The sequence below is a fragment of the Python bivittatus genome, unplaced genomic scaffold, assembly GCF_059951505.1.
Source record: "Python bivittatus isolate LINGU-HERP-01145 unplaced genomic scaffold, Pbiv_v1 ctg000850_np1212, whole genome shotgun sequence".
In the NCBI taxonomy this organism is placed as follows: domain Eukaryota; kingdom Metazoa; phylum Chordata; class Lepidosauria; order Squamata; family Pythonidae; genus Python; species Python bivittatus.
The window spans coordinates 33,987,790-34,006,907 of record NW_028277112.1 but is presented as its reverse complement, the minus strand read 5'-3'; the positions used below and the strand labels follow the sequence as shown (position 1 = coordinate 34,006,907).

At 40.5% G+C, this 19,118-nt stretch overlaps 1 protein-coding gene across 2 annotated transcripts; it reads left to right on the top strand.

Moving 5' to 3' along the window:
- Window positions 1–2,488: 2,488 nt before the first annotated feature.
- CTSL (cathepsin L) lies at window positions 2,489–15,836 on the top strand. Of its 2 annotated transcripts, none has more exons than XM_007436094.4 (8): window positions 2,489–2,637; window positions 5,295–5,430; window positions 5,848–5,970; window positions 6,065–6,220; window positions 9,143–9,367; window positions 12,009–12,177; window positions 13,703–13,823; window positions 15,322–15,836. In XM_007436094.4, exons 2-8 carry the CDS (start codon window positions 5,305–5,307, stop codon window positions 15,419–15,421), a joined length of 1,020 nt encoding a protein of 339 aa, XP_007436156.1. In that variant the 5' UTR covers window positions 2,489–2,637; window positions 5,295–5,304; the 3' UTR covers window positions 15,422–15,836. The 2 variants fall into 2 exon arrangements, with proteins under 2 accessions (XP_007436156.1, XP_025027528.1); XM_025171760.2 differs by lacking the exon at window positions 2,489–2,637 and adding an exon at window positions 2,644–2,766.
- The last annotated feature ends 3,282 nt before the right edge of the window (window positions 15,837–19,118 follow it).

Here is a 19,118-nt window from a genome sequence, read left to right as displayed (position 1 = left end):
TGATATATACCAGAGCCGCTTTCCAAGTATGTGGGCATAAAGTCTGACTCTTAGTCAAAATCATGTACTTGTCCATAAACTGTATTAGGAGCTGTTTTTGCCATGCAAATAAATATCAGTCCTTACTATATTAGCTTGAGCACTCCTGTAGAAACTTACACAAGCTTTTCAAAGGACCTTTGATTATACGTGCAATAAATATTCAAATTCTTAAAGACTTGAATACTATCAGTTCCTAAACTATTGGGTTACCCATAAAGTAAGATTACCTATTCTTTAACAAGTACCTATTCTTTAACTTTTTTTAAAAAAAGAGTTGTATTTAATCTCTTTAACCTAATTTATACATGGCAAATTCAATCATCTCTAAGATGGGCTAAAACTCTCACATGACTTCTGAGATGAGGTGATTATAAACAACTCATCAGTTGAACACTGACAAGTTTAAGATTATGGAGGGATAACAGGTAATTTACCCTATAATCTTTCTCTGTTAATGTGAAACTGAAAGGGTAATAAATAATAATTTGGGTAAATTATTATTTATTAAATGGACTATCTGTTAAGAGAGTAATAATGAATCGAGAGTAATTGATTGTGTAACAACCATTAAATGGGAGAATCATTTAAAGCCCCAAATAAGAATGGCATTGTACAATAGAAATCCCTAAATAGATCAATAGAGGACTGTAGAATACAGTTTAAAACATTATACAATCTTCAAATTATAATCTACCATTTATATTCCATACATTTTATAATTTATTTTTATTTGCAGCCCACCTTTTTTCCAAGAAGCTCAAGGTAGCCAAAGCTGCACTCCCATTACCATTTTATCCTCATAACACCCCTGTGAAGTAGGCTATGCTGAAAGAATTACTGCTTCTTTCTCACCCAGTGAGCTTCACAACTGACTTGAATGCTAAGCTTCCAGTCATTCTTACCATTACATCAGACTGGTTAATATGAATGTTGCTGGACTGGTTTTAACATGAAGACTCTAGTTTAAGTGCAAACAGCGTGCAAGTATTCCTTTCCCATTTTCACTGCCACCATTTAAAGACCACTGTTTTCACAAACTCTTAACACCTCTTCAAATTACTGCTATGATGGAAAATGCTTGCTACTGTCTTCCATGCTTCTATGCACAAATATCTGTCACTAGCCTGCAGCTGGACTTTGTGACATGGTGGATTTGGTCAAGAATAAAGCCTGTAAAAGGCAAATAGGACTGCACAATTGAATAGGTGTATCCAATATCACGAATAGGTTCCAGATATTGTAACCTTACAAGTATCAGTCTGAGAATGGGTGGTTTCACATAGCTAAGCTATGCATAAACTACCACTGGCAGGATTTGCAGAACTCACTAGCCTCAAACCAAACACCACATCAAGGTGGTGCACATATTGTGCAAATCAGGGCTTAACTTGGAAAGAGGCATGATCCTGCCTTTTGCTTCAGGTAGCAAAATGTGTTTGCTTCCTTTGTAGAATTACCACATGTTGTTACTGTGGACTTCGTTATTTATGAAATGTATAGACCCCCCCCCCCAATCTTTCAAACTTCAGTAAAAACACAACATATACCATGACGGAGTCTGAAAAAACCCCAACTATTTAAAAAAACATTACGCAAGGGGACCATCATTCACTCTAATCCAGGGCCTGGGAACAGAGCCAGGTTTTAACAGCTCATTTAATTGGGGCCAGGATGGGTGATGGGGGTGTATGGACCACAGGGAGAAAGGGGTTGCAGACAGCAGGTGCCAAGGCATAGAAGGCCCACTTTTGGGGTTCCACCGGGTGACATTATTTAATGGATGGGACCCAGAGCATGCAAACTCTGTCAGACCATGTGAAGTAGCTTTCATTCAGGGAGGAGTGAAAAAAACCCAGCAACATTCCTTCCCTGTTATTAATGAGGCACAGCCATCCACATTAAACTGCCGCGTATGATTTGAGGTCCAAGCGTGCCATTGGCAACGGGGGGAGGGGCTGCAACAGGCATAGGATTTGTATAGTCGGGCCGCGCGATGCCAGGGCCAGAAACTAAGAGGAAACAAGCCATCTCCGCCTTTTAATACCCTGGCTACCTCCGCGGTTTGTAAGAGGTGATCACTTGGTCTGAACATAAAGACGAGGCAGAAGTGGGGAGCGTTGTGGCCCGGTAAAATATCGTCGGACTCCAATCCCGCGCCAGCCGAGAAAGCCGAGGGCTTGAGAATGTACTTCCTTAGTATCTCTGTCCCGTGAAAAGTAAATGGTTTGAACGCGGTATCGGGGACACTCAGATCTTTTCCGGCGAGGTCAGCCTTCATCCTTTGTGCTTCCAAAGGGATTGCTGGGATCCAGGTGTTCAAGGGATCCCTGCTGGGGTCACCGCCTCTTCGGCTGGTTTTTCGTCTCCAGAGCCCCTCCAGGCAAGTCCCAGCATCCCCCTCCCCAACAGGTCTGAGCACCTCTCGCATCACGGGACCGCGAGTCACGATCTTTCGCAGATTAGTCCTGGCTCCGCCCTCGCGCCTTGCAGCCAATCTGCACGCGAGAGGGGCTGGGCCGGTTCAAGCTGGAGAGACTTAGAGCTAAGACCCCGGCCCGCAGCGAGTCAGAAGGGACTGTGGTCTGTGTTGGAGAGGTAAGATTGGCAGAAGGCCAGCGAGGGGGTTGCATCATTTCTAGGGAAGAGAGAGACATTCGTCTCCAGCACCGTTCCTGGGCTCTTGGTCCAAACCGTGGAATTTGGGTCTCTGAGGAAGAAGATGGGGTGGGTACGCCAACGAGCGCCGGAGCCTTCTCTTTTACGCTGGTTTCCATCTCTCCGCCTTTCTTACGCCGGGGTCCCCTCGAAGGGGGACCATTCGCATCAGTTCCAGTTAGTGAATACTTGGGGGAGTGTGTTCGACTGGGTGAGGCTCTCTTTGCTTTTCGCCGAATAGAGGTTGTCATCCTCCGCAGGAAAGAAAGCTGCTAACCGACCAGAGCTGCTGTGTGTTTGGGGCTCGGGGGAGAGTGGCAGGAGCGGGAGGGCCATTGCGTTGTGCATCTTGTAGCTCCTTTGCTTCGGCTGCCAGGACCGGTTCGAAATACGTGCCTTCTCGCTCTTCCAAGGCGAGGGCACTGAGGGCGCGCCTGTTTTGTTCGCTGTTTATGAGACATAGAAACTGGCGTGAGTCCCGGACGTTGAGGAATTTGCCTGTCCTGGATCGTCCCTTCCCTTTCCATCTCGCTCCCGCGTCGTGACTTTAATTGCCTCAGCCGCCTTTTGAGACCCCCTCCCACTTCCTCCGCCCTGGGTTGCCTCCCCACTTTTCTGAAGAAGGCCCCAACCGGCTTCTGCTTGGACCGGCTACCCCCAACTCGTAGCCGGAGGAGTTCTATATCCCGGGTCTTTCTCTCGGTGTTCTTCGCGGCGCCTGGAAAGGGAGGGCTCCCGCATCTGTTTGCTGGAAGCAGGTCACGTGCCAGCAAGCGCCCCCCTCCCAGGAGGCCCCTGCCTCGGAGCCAGGACAGCGGAAGTGATTCCCGGAATATGGCTAGATGAGTCATTTAATGTACTTGTAGGAGGATTTCTATCCCGCCTTTTTAAGGCTTGTGCATCATATCGATGATTTGGGAAATTGCTATAAGATTTCCTCTCTCCCGCTTGTAGCAATAACCAAGGGAGAAATCCATCTGTGGGAAGGAGCTAATAATTTAGTTCGTAAAAGAAATCTAGTTTTATATCATGTAATCATATTCTGAATTACTTGGTTGTGCTACATCTGTCAAACTGACGGATATCTATAAACTCTGAGTTTCTTACCGTATAATTTCTCCGGCTGATTGAAGTGAATGAGAATGAAAGAAGGGTAAACGAGAAGCAGCGATAGCAGTATAGGCTTCGTGGTTGCCTGAATAACCACAGCCCCCAAATCTCATTCTAAGGTTTAAGTTTTACTTCTCCTTCTCCATCTCCTGCCAATGTTAAGGATTATAATATTCTTACATCTCTTGCAAATAAGAGGGGAGGAAGCAGATTAATTGCATTCTTAGCCAGGTTACTTGAATTTTGGGGTAGAACATCAAAATGTGAGTTTTCCCTGTTCATTCAGATATATTGCTATACGCACCTAGGTTTCAAAGCCAAGATGTACATTCCACTAAAGATACAGCTAAAAATATACGTTTCTTACTGTACAGAAACTGTAGTGGCCCAGTCCATGTTGGTGCAAAGAAAGGAGAATTCCAATCTTTAACTGTAGTCCCCGTTGAAGCTCTCACTCTGAAAAGAGCAGGAGTGTTGCTGATAAAAATGTCCCAGTACTTTAGTGGATCATTTAACCAACTCTATCTTGAAGAACTAAGAGTTGAATCTGGTTAATGCTTGGATGGGAGAGCATCCAGGAATGATAAGACTACTGACCAGGAAGTAGAAAACAAACAAACCAGAAGAAAGTAGGGACAAATCACTTCCATTTTGTTGCCCAAAAAACCCACATCGATGTCTTGGTGTAGGCACCAGTCAAGTTACACTTGGAAGAGATTTTATCTTTACTTTTTGGCAACATAATAGCAAAAGTGAGACACCTTGTGTGGATCACTTCCCTGGTCCTCACCCTGAGCAGGAAAGCAATTATGGCTTGAAAGTGTCATTTGACCCTGCCTCACCCTGAGCTCCCTGTGACTTTGGGCTAGTGACTTTCAACCCAACCTTTCTTACAGAGTGGTTGCAAGGATAACATTAGGGATGATCGTACTCTTGAGCATTTTCAGAAAAGGGAGCACAATTATAATAATAAAAGTATATAATTTTGAGGAGATATGCACTAATAGCACTTCAGTTGAACATGATTCATCATTTGGTTTTTATTTTTGAAATACAGTTTGCTTGTTTGTTTATTATAGCCACCCAAGTCATAGCAATGACTCTGGGCAGTATACACGAGTTAAAAACAAACAAATAGTTGCTTTATATATTGCTGACTTTAATAATTTTTTTCTATTGTGAAATTGCAAAATACCTACAGAAAACCGAATTGCTGCCATGGAATGGGTGCCAGGGGCATTTCAACCAAACTTCATAGTCATTGTTTACCTTGTTTACTTTCACATTCATGAATGCAGGCAGTAGCTCCTTTGCGGCTGTGTTCACAAACTACACTAAGCTATTTTGCCTTAATACAGAGTATACCTGTGCAGTTTGCATGGTCCCCTCAGGATGATGGGACAAAGCTTGTATTTTTATTTCCATCTCATGTAATATAAGGGAGATGTTATCTTTCTAATTGGACCATTTTTCCACACTCCTTTTAGACATTTCAGGATGAAGATCTATCTGTGCATTTTAGCCCTAAGTTTGGGGCCCTGCTTTGCCGCTCCAGGTTTAGATCCTGCTTTGGATGATCACTGGTTGAGCTGGAAAACGTGGCACGGCAAGAAGTATCATGAGGTGAGTTTCTCCTAGGACTCAAGAGCATGGTTTCTTTCATAATTGACAACATAAAACATCTATTTTTAAAATCACATGTCTTTGATTTCTTGCAAAAAGAGTCAGATGTTAGAAATAATTCATTAAGGCATCATTACAAATAAATTTTAAGAAATATAATGATGAATTGGTGTGTTGGCTGAATTACCAAAATGTGGTTTGTGATCATCAGAGCTTTGAACCAAGGTTTCTGAAATGATTTAAACTGGCAAATGTCTGTATTTCCTTTTGGAAGTAGTATATGCAGCTAAATTAAAGATATAAAGGTAAAAGTAGAGGAGCAGCTTGGTTTGATGTGATTCCAAGTTGAATTAATACATACAACTGCTAACAAATCCTAGCAACAAAAATTTTGCTTATTTTGTCCCCCATTCATAGAAGGAAGAAGGCTGGAGGAGGATCATCTGGGAGAAGAATCTGAAAACGATTGAATTGCACAACCTGGACCACAGTCTAGGCAAACACAGTTACAGACTAGGAATGAATCATTTTGGAGACATGGTAGGGATAGACAAAATTGCAAGGCTGCTTTTCTTGAGTAATTGCTTGCACTGATTACACTGATGTTACACTGATTAATTTCCTCTTTCTTCAGACAAATGAAGAATTTAGGCAAGTGATGAATGGCTTTAAACAATCTCGATCTGTAAGGAAATATAAAGGATCACAATTTCTTGAGCCAAACTTCTTCGAGGCTCCAAGATCAGTTGACTGGAGGAAGAAAGGTTATGTTACACCAGTAAAGGATCAGGTATGAGTCTTCCTTATTTAAACTGCCATAAGACAATTAGCTTAAAATTTATGATAGCCCTTTGAAGCAATATTCTAAACAAATGTTCTAGACCTGGAAAAGCAGGGAGAAAAAAGAATTGAAATGGTGAGGAATTGGACCAGTTCTACATGAGAATATATAGCTTATGATAAAGAGGAGACATGACAGGGGTATATAATGCATAATATAGGCAGCTTGGACAGAGAAATCTTTTTCCCTTTCTCACATTGTGATCTGATGCAAAGAAATATTTGCACAATACAGAGTTCTGTGGAATTCCTTATGGTAATATCCACCTGTGTAAACAGTTTTAAAATTAAACTGGTCAAATTCAGGCTATTAGTGACTTTTAATCACAATAGCTACAGGTGAAACTCGAAAAATTAGAATATCGTGCAAATGTTCATTTATGTCAGTAAGGCAACTCAAAAGGTGAAACCAATATATGAGATAGACGCATTACATGCAAAGCGAGATATGTCAAGCCTTACTTTGGTATAATTGTGATGATTATGGCGTACAGCTTATGAAAACCCCAAATTCACAATCTCAGAAAATTAGAATAGTGTGAAAAGGTTCAATATTCTAGGCTCAAAGTGTCCCACTCTAATCAGCTAATGAATCCATAGCACCTGCAAAGGGTTCCTGAGCCTTTAAATGGTCGCTCATGCTGGTTCAGTAGGAATCACCAGCATGGGAAAGACTGCTGACCTGACAGTTGTGCAGAAAACCATCATTGACACCATCCATAAGGAGGGAAAGCCCCAAAAGGTAATTGCAAAAGAAGTTGGATGTTCCCAAAGTGCTGTATCAAAGCACATCTATAGAAGGTTATGTGGAAGGGAAAAGTGTGGTAGAAAAAGGTGCACAAGCAGCAGGGGTGACCCGCAGCCTGGAGAGGATTGTCAGGAAAAGGCCATTCAAAAGTGTTGGGGACTTTCACAAGGAGTGGACTGAGGCTGGAGTTAGTGCATCAAGAGCCACCACACACAGACGGATCCTGGACATGGGCTTCAAATGTCGTATTCCTCTTGTCAAGCCGCTCCTGAACAACAAACAACATCAGAAGCGTCTTACCTAGGCTATAGAAAAAAAGAACTGGTCTCTTGCCCAATGGTCCAAAGTCCTCTTTTCTGATGAGAGCAACTTTTGCATCTCATTTGGGAACCAAGGACCCAGAGTCTGGAGGAAGAATGGAGAGGCACACAATGCACGATGCTTGAAGTCCAGTGTGAAGTTTCCACAGTCCACTGTGTTGATTTAGGGAGCCATGTCATCTGATGGTGTTGGTCCACTGTGCTTCATTAAGTCCAGGGTCAATGCAGCCATCTACCAGGAGATTTTGGAGCACTTCATGTTTCCTTCTGCAGACGAGCTTTATGGGGATGCTGACTTCATTTTCCAGCAGCACTTGGCACCTGCCCACACTAAAACCTGGTTCAATGTCCATGGGATTACTGTGCTTGGTTGGCCAGCAAACTCGCCTGACCTGAACCCCATAGAGAATCTATGGGGCATTGCCAAGAGAAAGATGAGGGACATGAGACCAAACAATGCAGCGGAGCTGAAGGCTGCTATTGAAGCATCCTGGTCCTCCATAACACCTCAGCAATGCCACAGGCTGATAGCATCCATGCCACGCCGCATAGCAGCAGTCATTGCTGCAAAAGGGACCCAAACCAAGTACTGAGTACATATGCATGCTTATACTTTGCAGAGGTCCGATATTGTTCTATTTCCAGTCCTTGTGTTATTGATGTCATGTAATATTCTAATTTTCTGAGATTGTGACTTTGGGGTTTTCATAAGCTGTACGCCATAATCATCACAATTATACCAAAGTAAGGCTTGACATATCTCGCTTTGCATGTAATGCATCTATCTCATATATTGGTTTCACCTTTTGAGTTGCCTTACTGACATAAATGAACATTTGCACGATATTCTAATTTTTCGAGTTTCACCTGTATATAATGCCTCCTGAATCACAGGCAGTGTTCCTTAAATGCAAGCTGTTAGGGTGCAAAAGTGGAAGAAACCTATCACCGTACTGCCTATGCTTACAAGGTTCATGAAGGCATTTGGGACAGCACGACCAGACATAGAAGGTTCATTTAGACCGACCGTTAACCTGAGCCAGCAGTGTTAGTGAAAGAGTCAAGTTACTTGTATCAAGATCCTAAAGTAGCATATACTTCACAAGGGTGTTCACATTTCATGAGTTATATAACATGTGGAGCCCCCCCCCTTTTTTTTGGAATTAGAATTATTGAACTGTTTGTTCATTCAGACTTGTAGCTGTGGGTGGAGAGAGCAGTTGTCTTTTTTTTCATGTGCTGCTTGTGTATTCTTACTCAGCCAGGAAATAAAAGTATTGGCTGTGAAAAGCTGCTAGCTAACTTGCTGAATATGCACTTTTGTAGTTCTGTTACTTCCAGAGCTGACACTGGCCTTTATCTAGATTGTGTAATCAAAGGCTGGAGTCACACAACACACTAATACAGGGTTAAATTACCCAATTCCTGGCTTGGCACAATGCATTAAAACATAAGCTATTGCTGCCTGGATTTATTAGAAATCCAGATTAAGCCACAAACAAGCCCCGCATGTGGTGTGAATCCACCATTGTGAAGAAGAGGTAGGAGATGAGAGTCCAAAAGTTAGAATAGGAAGAAATTTAACTTTTGCATGCAAGAAATTTTAATTGATAAGCACAAATAATGGAAGCAACATTGGGAGATTGGAGCTGGTGTAGAGACAAGAAGGCAAAGTGAAGACTGAATTGAGAGAACAAGATGTAAGAGACAACATTTTTCTCCTATTACTAAAGCAACACATTACAACAAAGTACATTGTAATGTGATTTTTTTTTTTAAAAAAATGCATATTCCATTTCCTCAGGGTCAATGTGGATCTTGCTGGGCATTCAGTGCAACTGGGGCCCTTGAAGGACAGCACTTCCGCAAAACTGGCCAGTTGGTTTCTTTGAGTGAACAAAATCTGGTTGACTGTTCTGGGCCAGAAGGAAATCAGGGCTGTAACGGAGGACTCATGGACCAGGCTTTCCAGTATGTCATGGATAACCATGGCATTGATTCAGAGGAATCCTATCCATACATCGCAAAGGTAAAAGGTCACCTTGAATCAAGTCAAGTCAAATTCCTTTATTTTGGTCATTGATCAGCAAAACAAGGTTTTGGAAAACAGGATTATATCTGTTCATCTTGACTTGTCAATTCCACTTGTTCTCTTAGTCAAATTCACTTGTCAGATTTACTTGATTAGTAGGTAACATCTGACAACATAATTCCGAAGCCAGTGACAAAAGTTCCCTTCATTCAAGGAATGCCATCTCAGGGAGTATTCTTAATTACTGCCCCCCACTTCTGAGGAACAGCATTCCCCCAGATATCTGGATGGCCTCTTTCCTACTGCTTCTTGGAAGCCAATTAAAACATGGTTATTCCATCAGGCATTGGGAGCGGCAGTGCTGTAATCTTATTACTTCTGGTAGTAGAAAGTGTTTGATTTTGGGTTATATTGATGAATGTTCCTAGTGCTATATGTAGGTTGGGTAATATTATTTGTTTTTATTATATTGTTTTAACTCGGTTTATGGAGGTTGGTAAGTATTGCTCAGGATTGGTAGCTGTTAGAGTAGCTTATAAGACCAGTAAAATAAAGGTGTAATTAATAGATTTTAACTTGTATGTTATTTGAGAGAGAATATTATTCTGCACTGTCGGCATTGCAGCCACTTGAAATGCGAGAATTAACGTTCTTTCTCTCTTTTGCTGTGACTTGAATAAGTTTGGAGCTCTGGAATAAGAAAATTAGAAAGAGATATTTTGACCTCAAGTGCCAACCTTTGCTCAGTGCAATAACCCAAACTGAAGCATTTTTCATAGAGTAGTGTCTAGCTTTCCCTGGAACACATCTTTGTAAGAATTGCTCTTACAAAGGTTTTTGTTTAAAAAATATAACGAGATTGGAACCTGCCTTCTTGTAACTCAGTATTGCTGAGTTTAACTGACTGCATATGCACAAGGAATAGAAAAGTAGGTTTAATATTTTGAAAGTAATAATTTCATACTAATCTTTTTGACGAATCAGTGAAACAATGACAGAGGCAAATCTAAGAATTTCACAGAGTATTTAAAATATAAAATGAGGATTCTCTAGATATGTGTGATGACTATCATGGTTCTAGAGACTGCTAACCTCTTTCCCACAATTTCTTAATGGGTTTACACTGCACTATATCATCACATTATAACTTAGTGTGTCGGTAGAACCTGGTGATTCTATTTTCCAGTCATCCACACAAAGGCAAATCAGAAATGGGTATCATATCAGAAAGATTTAAATGGTTAATAAATAAAGTAATCCTCATTTAGCTTCGATGTTAAACTCGTTTTTCCACTTTGTTTAGAAGACAGAACAACATTTGGTAAATTGGGTTGTTCCAGGAAGTTTATGTTGTGGTACAATTGCAATCACTTCATCTTACCCATGTGAACAAAATAACTACAAAAAACCGCAAACAAACTGCAAAACCTTTTCTGCTATTTCAAATTCATAATGGAAAATTAAGACAGGGCTATATTTATAGATGAGCTAATTGATATGTATACTGTATTTCCTATAGTCTTTTCTTAGTTTTACTGCATTCTGTCTTTACACTGCATGCAATATAAGGATGACCAGGAAGAAATGAGACTCCCTAGCACTGTGTGATAATAGGATATTAATATCTGCAAATCAAATATAGGGGTACTACTCTGTTTTAAGGTTCTTTGCCATTTCCTATTTATGCAGTCCAGAAACTGGTAGCTTGATATGGCTTAATATTAACCACAATATTTCCTCGATGGTTCTGCTTCCAAGATAGGAACTTGGCAACGGAGATTGGCAACCGCTGGATGCCAAACATGGCGGCCAATTTTCTGGCAGCCAAAAGACAGAATGCATGTCCTAAAGCAAGCCATATTCAGCCATGATTGCTAACCCTTCTCTCAACCACCTTTGCACCTTTCTGTTCTTTATATGTTAAAAAAAATGGGTGGCCAAGTTGGAGTCCTTGCATGCAGGGTAAGAAAAGCCTGCATCTTCCTCATCTTTTGGAATCCCTGACTCATTCACCCACAACCATCCACGTGGAGGGAAAGAAAGCAGCTCAACTTTACAACTGCTACCACCAGTTCCATATTAAGCCAAAAGTAAAAGTCAACTCTTGGTTAACTTTCAGTATGGATGATGTTTCAGGCCTTGATTAAGTGGACCAGAGCTTAGATTGCAGTTAATGTGCAGGCCTTGATTACAGCTTAGGCTTCGGCCTAGATTCAGATTGCTATGTGACTTTGGACATTCAAATATTCCCTGTGGGCAGTTCAGAAATGGAGTAAACATACACTTTTCTTCAGAATGAGCTGTGTGTAAAACATTTTGATCTTAAATCATTTCAAATTCAAAGCACCCTTTTTTACACCCTTTATTTGAAACAGACTTTTACACATAAAATGGCCATTTGTAATATAAATAATTTTGCTTCAGTTTGTTTGGTACACCCCTAATCTATTGCATTCCTGCCTTTTGTAGGTGAAATAGCTTGAAAAATTGCAACATTTGTGAGGTCCTACAACTTTTTTCTTCTGAGTGTATGAAATAGATATTTTATGGACATCTATTTTGTTTTTTAACAGAACTAGCTAATGCCTTGAATAATGGAGCTTAGCCCATAACCAGTGCATTGATTGTTCTTTTTAAGGATGACGAAGAATGCTTGTATAAGCCTGAATACAACTCTGCTAATGATACTGGCTATGTGGACATCCCTGAAGGACGGGAAAGAGCTCTTATGAAGGCAGTGGCTGCAGTAGGACCAATCTCGGTGGCTATTGATGCAAGCCACTCCTCTTTCCAGTTCTATGAGTCTGGTGAGGATTTGTGAAAACAAAGGCTTTGGGGTGAACTTTATTAACCTACTGCCCTCAAGATGCACTGGTTGAAATTCCCATCATTCTCAACCATCATTGTCACATATTACCTGGAATTATTAGAGTTGTGGTCCAGCATATCAGGAGGGCACAAGGTTGGGAAAGTATGGAATAGAGTGTTAGGGATGTGCATGAAATGGGAAATAATGAGAGGGCTCCAGAGTGCTTTAATAGCCCCCAATTCATTTGATATAGGAGCAAAATATCATATGTATATAAAATATACACACGCATACATGCATGCACGCATGCCTCACTTTAGGCAAGGACTATCTAAAGCCAGCTATCCTATGCCCAGAATGGTTCATGCACAACTGTACAGAGTATTGTGTGCCCTTATATTGCCATACATGTAACTAGGACCACTAGGCTTCCTGATTTCCAAAATCCAAGAAGAGCTAACAAGGCAGTCCCTTATCCAGAAAGATCTGCTTATGTTAAAGAAGCCTTGATTGCACAGGATCAGACATTTGCTTAATTTTGTGCTGAACTTTTTGTAAAATCTATTTTGTGGTGGTTGTACCTTCAACAAACCTACCTAAAAATAAAGTTCTTCCTCTAGATTTTTTGCAAGTTGGGTGGAAGGAGATTGTACTTTTGTTCCTGTTTCTTACTCTGGCACTACTTAGTTTGGCCATTATTCATTATTTTCAACAAAAGTTAGACACCAAATGCATTGGGAAAAGCTTAACTCATTAGAAGAAACATTTGCCTGAAACCTAGTTAGCTTTTATTGTCAAGCTACATTACAGTGGTACCTCGGTTCACAAACTTAATTCGTTCCGTGACTCTGGTCGCGACCCGAATCAAATTTCCCGATAAGGTTCAATGTAAATACGGTTAATCCGTTCTGACCCCTCCGAATTTGGTCGCCAACCGATTTTGGTTGCGTCCCAAATCAAATTTCTCCATAAGGTTCAATGTAATTACGGTTAATCCGTTCTGAACCATATGTATTTTTTTTTAAAACCATAAAAATATGACACAAAGTACAGTATGAAGAGAGAGAACGCTAACCTTGCTCGATGCGACTTCTGGCGTGGAGGACAGGAAGGCAGGTGGGGAGGCGGATATTGCTTGGAGGGAGAGTCCCCCTCCCTACAGGAAGCCACGGCCCCGTGTCACAGGAGGGAAAATGGCCACGGATCCTGTCCGTCACCCGATCTGGCGTTTGCGAACGGAGGCAAAATTTTGCGAACGGAGCTGTTCGTGACCCGAATTGGTCGTGAACAGAAGCATTCGTGACCCGAGGTACCACTGTATTTGGTGATTGGACTCTATAAGATAGCCTACTAGGACACAGGTCTTATCAGATATATTTAAAACTTTGGACCAAGCACTTCAGGTCGGTGGATATGTTATACTAAGCCAAAAGCAAAGCACACTGTGGCTTAGTATGTTGTGTGAACCCAATTTCTGGAGAAATTATTGGTTTCTAACAGCTAACCTACTGTTCTCTTTTTAGGTATTTATTATGAGCCACAGTGCAATAGTGAAGAACTGGATCATGGCGTTCTTGTTGTTGGCTATGGCTTTGAAGGTACAGATGAAGGTAACAGGAACAAGTATTGGATAGTTAAAAACAGGTATGCTTAGAATAATTAGGAGTTTTGCCCCACCGTTTTCTCTGCATTCTATCTTTCAAATGCAGGACTTACTAACCGTAAGGCATGTGGGATGATAAATACAATTAGTCCTCCATTAATGACCATAATTGGAACTATTATAATAATAGTCCATAATTAGTCCATCCCTAAATGACATGATCATAAAGCAAAAAATCATGTGACCGCACTGACTTTTTTAAAAAGTTTTTTTTATCCCGCCCTTATTATTTATATATAACATATCTAATATTATTTCCTTCTCCTATTTTCCCCACAACAATAACCCTGTGAGGTGAGTTGCTGAGAGAGAGTGACTGGCCCAAAGTCACCCAGCTGGCTTTCATGCCTAAGGCAGGACTTGAAATCTCAGTCTCCTGGTTTCTAGCCTGGAGCCTTAACCACTAGACCAAACTGGTTCTCTGAGTTATAACAGCAGTTCCAGTTGCGGTTGTTAAGTGAATCGCATATGGTCATTAAGTGTGATGTCACATGTCTGCAACTTCCTGCTGGTTTCCCCGTTGACTTTGCTTGTCAGAAGCCAGCAATGATGGTCACAAACGGCAATAATGTGATCACAGGATGCTGTACCATTGAATCGTGATCACATGACAGCAGGGACGCTGTGACAGCTACAACTTTGAGGACCAGCTATACGTCTCTTTCAGTGCTGTCATAACTTCAAATGGTCACTGAATGAGTGGTCCCTAAGTGAGGACTACCTGTATATATTTCCCTCCATTCCAACTCTTAAAATTGAGAATCCTGGAAAAGTTAAGTCTGAAGGTGTATTTCAGGTTGGTGTCTTCCAGTTAACCTGCTGCTCCTGTTACAAGTCCTGCTTGTTAGATCTTATGGAAATTGTAGGGCCATTAATGTCTTAATATAAACTGTTGTGAAGCTCTAGTAGTTAAACAATAACATTTTTAAAGAATCTCAGTGGGCTAATGATTCCTTTTCAATGTGATATCACACACTTTGAAAATATAGTTGATCTGTTTTGTCAGCCAAGTCACTTCATAACAATTGATGTGTCAAATAAATCAACTGATTTGGCATTATGTGTGAATGCAGTCATCAGGGCTGAGAACTGCATTCAGTTTTTTTTGTTATCCTATTTTTACGTAACTAAAATCCATAAACTAGTGTAGTATGGTGGTTAAGGTGCTGAGGAGACCCAGATTTCCAGTCTGTGGGAATGTGTATGCTGCCTTGAGCTTCTGAAGGAAAGGTGATATGTATGTATGTATGTATGTATGTATGTATGTATATATTAGCAAACTAAATGAAAAGAGAGTTTGAATGTATTGATTGGTAGGGAAGTATTACTAACCATCCTCCAAAAGGGTGGTATAATGGATGTATATCTTACAATGCTGCATGATAATTTGTATGTTACTTGATAGGCACATATTAATTCCAGAAAGAATCTTGCCAGAGTGGAAAGACTCCTAACACACTCTTATGTTGCTCTTTTCAGCTGGGGCGAAAAGTGGGGTAACGAAGGCTATATATACATGGCTAAGGACCGAAGCAACCACTGTGGAATAGCCACAGCAGCTAGCTATCCTTTGGTATAGATGTGCAAAGAAAGGCATCACCTGGAAAAGCCGTAGTCGTCTTAGCTTGACAGAAAGATGAACCACTGGAATAAGGTCTCCAGCTTGTTGGTCTCTCTTGGCACATTCTGGGGCCACCAAACTCTTCTGGCACCAAAAGGACTTGAACTGACAATTGCACATGTCTTCTAATACATGAGATTGTATCAGCTTCTTCTGAGAACCAAGTTGTGATTTAATATTTTTTTTACCTTAAAACTCTCTGATGTTTACTTGATGGCAAGAGAAGCCCTCTTTTTAAAAACTTCAGTGTAAATGTTGCATATGAGCCCAAGCTTGTAATATTGATAGCTTGCAGCCAACTATTTTATTTTTTAAACTGCAACTTGCACAAAGTGTTATAGCTTCCAGAAATAAAGACTAACATTTCAGTGTCTTTGTATGAGCTTTGAGTTTCACTTGTACATTAAACTTGTTCTCTTTTTCATTTTGGGTCAGTTGAGACAGTCATTTTCTGGAGTGGTTAAATTTGCTTATTATCAGATGTTATTTTTCAAGCAAGGCTGTTTCCTGAAAGTGAGGCAAAGGAGGATGTTCCTCCTTTTTCCCTTATCTCAGTAAACTCTTGAATTCTCTCTTCTGTTTGTTTCATGTTTTATACAAACTTAGGACAACCAGTAATATCCTATTGGGGAAAACTTGAGTAAAATGCAAGGAGTAGTATTTAGCTGTATTGGAGTTTCTTTGCTCAAGGATGGAAGAACACTTAATTATCATAGAATTGTCTGCTGGTAATGTGAATGATTCCAAAAGTAGATAGGCCAGGACAAAAAGAGTTCATATGAGTGTAATTATAATTCCACACTTTGCCATCCTTAAACAGGCATGGTGGTTAAAAAAACAGGACTAGGGACAAGGAGACCTGAGTACTAGTCCTGCCTTAGGCACAAAAGCCAGCTGGGTGATTGGGGCCAGTCACTTTCTCTTAGTCCTAGGAAGAACACCATTTCTTGCCAAGAAAACATGGATCTGTGCACATAGTCACCAAGAGTCATGATTGACTTGAAGGATCACTCTTCACACTCCGAGGGAGATGGGCGGCATACTAAATAAATAAATAAATAGTTTCAGAACAAGAACTAATTTCAATAGGAGCAGCTTTCAGAAAGAGTGATGGTTGTGCCCAATAGTTGAGGAAGGGTTCCAGATTTGACGATGCAATCTTATATATGTCTACTTGGAAAAATTATCAACTCAGTAAAGGCTTCTCTGACAGAGATTATGTTGGATGGGCTGCTGGGAGTTATCCAGTACTGGGAGGGCCGTATGTTCAACTTGCTTTAAAAGGAAATCAGTACCCCAGTGTATATTCATTATGATTAATTTATTATATATATATTGGGTACTCAAAACGTTGGAATCCAGACAAACCATGAAGAACTGATTTATGAAAATTAATGAAGTAAATACACATGATTTAAATCCTGCAAACTGTAGATTTCTTAGATTAAGTCTGGACTTAATCCTTGTGACTCTTATTTTAAAAGTTTACCTTTGTGGAGTTCTTAGTACTCTCTGAGCTTGTTGTTTGCTTGCAGATGTTTCATTACCCAACTAGGCAACATCAGTGCTAGTCAGTGTGGCGTTTGCTCCCTGTTTATATACAGTAGCTTGCCCTGTCAGGGTATGATTTTCTCCTTGGTTGTTCCTTGATTAGGGTGTTGTTTTTTGTTTAATTGTTTGTCTGGTGTTAATCCCTGCTTATCTGGGTATAGGCTGCTGGAGAGGATGTGTTCTGGTCTTTTTGTTTCCTTCTTAGCTTTTTTATTGTCTCTTTTGAATGGTGGGTAAATGTGGCTTATCTCTGTGGTCTATTGATGGCTGAAGCTTGGTTGTTTGCTTGCAGATGGTACCGGACTAGGTAACATCAGTGCTAGCGAGTGTGGAGTTTGCTCCCTGCTTATATGCAGTAGCTTGCCCTGCCAGTTTTGGTGGGGGTGTGGTTTTCTCCTTGATAGATCCTTGATTAATGTATTAAAAGCAAACAATCAAGCTCAGAGAGCACCAAGGACTCCACCGTTCAACCCTAAGCTACATGTATTCTCTTCTATTGCTTACCTTTGTTTTCGCTGGCCATGGCTTGGTAAACAAGGTTTTCCACTGCCCTGACTGGTGATAAATAAGTTGGTCATTATGTTCTTGCAAAGTAAGCCAACCTGATCCCTAACTTGATGATTCAGAAATTGGTCACACTGAACCAATTTCTTCATTCTGATTACATGTCCTGGAAGACTGCAGCCTAAATTGCATACAATGCTGAGCTATTGTAAGACAATACCTGTTTTCTCATAACACTTACATCAGCAAAACTATCTAAAAAACATCCCACGTAAGAATGTCAGTGGTAGGAAAGCAAATAGTTTTGTGAAAAGATCCGAAACATCAAAGATTTGACTAGAACAGGAAATGGAACGTTTCTAAAATTGGCAAGTTTGCTTACCATAAGTTAATCAAAAAGAGAGAGGATGAGGTTAAATGTGCTGAGAATACATTCCAAAGTGAAGTATCCTGGCCTGAGTCTTGTTTTCAAACACAATAGCACATGACTGGGAATATGATATCTTGGCTCCTTTCCCTCACTGCTAAACTTTTGCTGGAAGCTAAACAGTAATTGGCAGGGATGTTTCACTTGGTGATGTGGCTCAGGAACGGTCTCTATATATGTACATTCACTGATCTGGGTGAGAATTTTTGCTGTCATAATTGGCTCCTCCATGGATATTGGTAGGTCTGGTTTTATTATTCATGTATTCCATCTTATTCAAGTTATGTGATTGCCCAGTTGCAAGTGACCCTGGGTGGCTAACAACTTTAAAAACAGTAAAGAAATACATATAAAAGTCCTGGGAAAAACAAAAAAGCACATACACACACACACATGCACAAACACATACCTGCACACAGTGTGGAGGTCAAAATTAGCTTTGCTATATCAACACATTGATGGCTGACACAATTTCCTGGCCCAGTGTCTGAAGGAAGAGGTAGGTCTTAATGGCCTTTTTAAAGGCCAGCAGGATCAGGGCTATCCACATATTGGGGGGATGCTGATCCACAGGCCAGGCACTGGGGTCTGTGAATATAATCCATAAAATATGTATTATGGCAAACTTATGCCCTCTATGTTCAGATTGGATGTGTTGGAATCCCATACTGATTGGGAATTCTAGATACTGCAGTGTGAACACATCTGGAGTCCAGATTGGGGAAACCTGGATAATGAAGTCTTTTTAAAATTAATTAATATGGAAGATCAAAGCAGATTAGAGACTCCCATTGGCCTACAAATGAAATCAATCAATAGTGTCAACATAAGATACTAAGCATGTTATTGTGGGATTTTTTTCTAAGAAGAACCACATAAATGCAATTGAGCAATATTGCTAAAGCTGTTGTGTTCTGCTGCCAACAAATTAGAGGATTTCCAGTTACAGTATGTATGTGATCCCTATTAGCAGTCCTGAAAATTTCACTTACTTCTCTGGAAGATATGAAAAAAAAATCAGTAAGACTATCTGAAATGAATAGAGGCTATTTTTCAAATTAGGTGAACCAAGAGATTCATAGATGCATTATAAAATGTGATATATCACATGGTAGACCAGTATATTGACCAAGCAAATTAAGTCCACTGTAATAATGTTGAACAGCATTTATT

Coding starts and splice junctions, on each gene's coding strand:
- CTSL (XM_025171760.2), top strand. Junction 9,368..12,008: donor CCTATCCATACATCGCAAAG/GTAAAAGGTCAC, acceptor GTTCTTTTTAAG/GATGACGAAGAATGCTTGTA. Junction 12,178..13,702: donor TTTCCAGTTCTATGAGTCTG/GTGAGGATTTGT, acceptor TTCTCTTTTTAG/GTATTTATTATGAGCCACAG.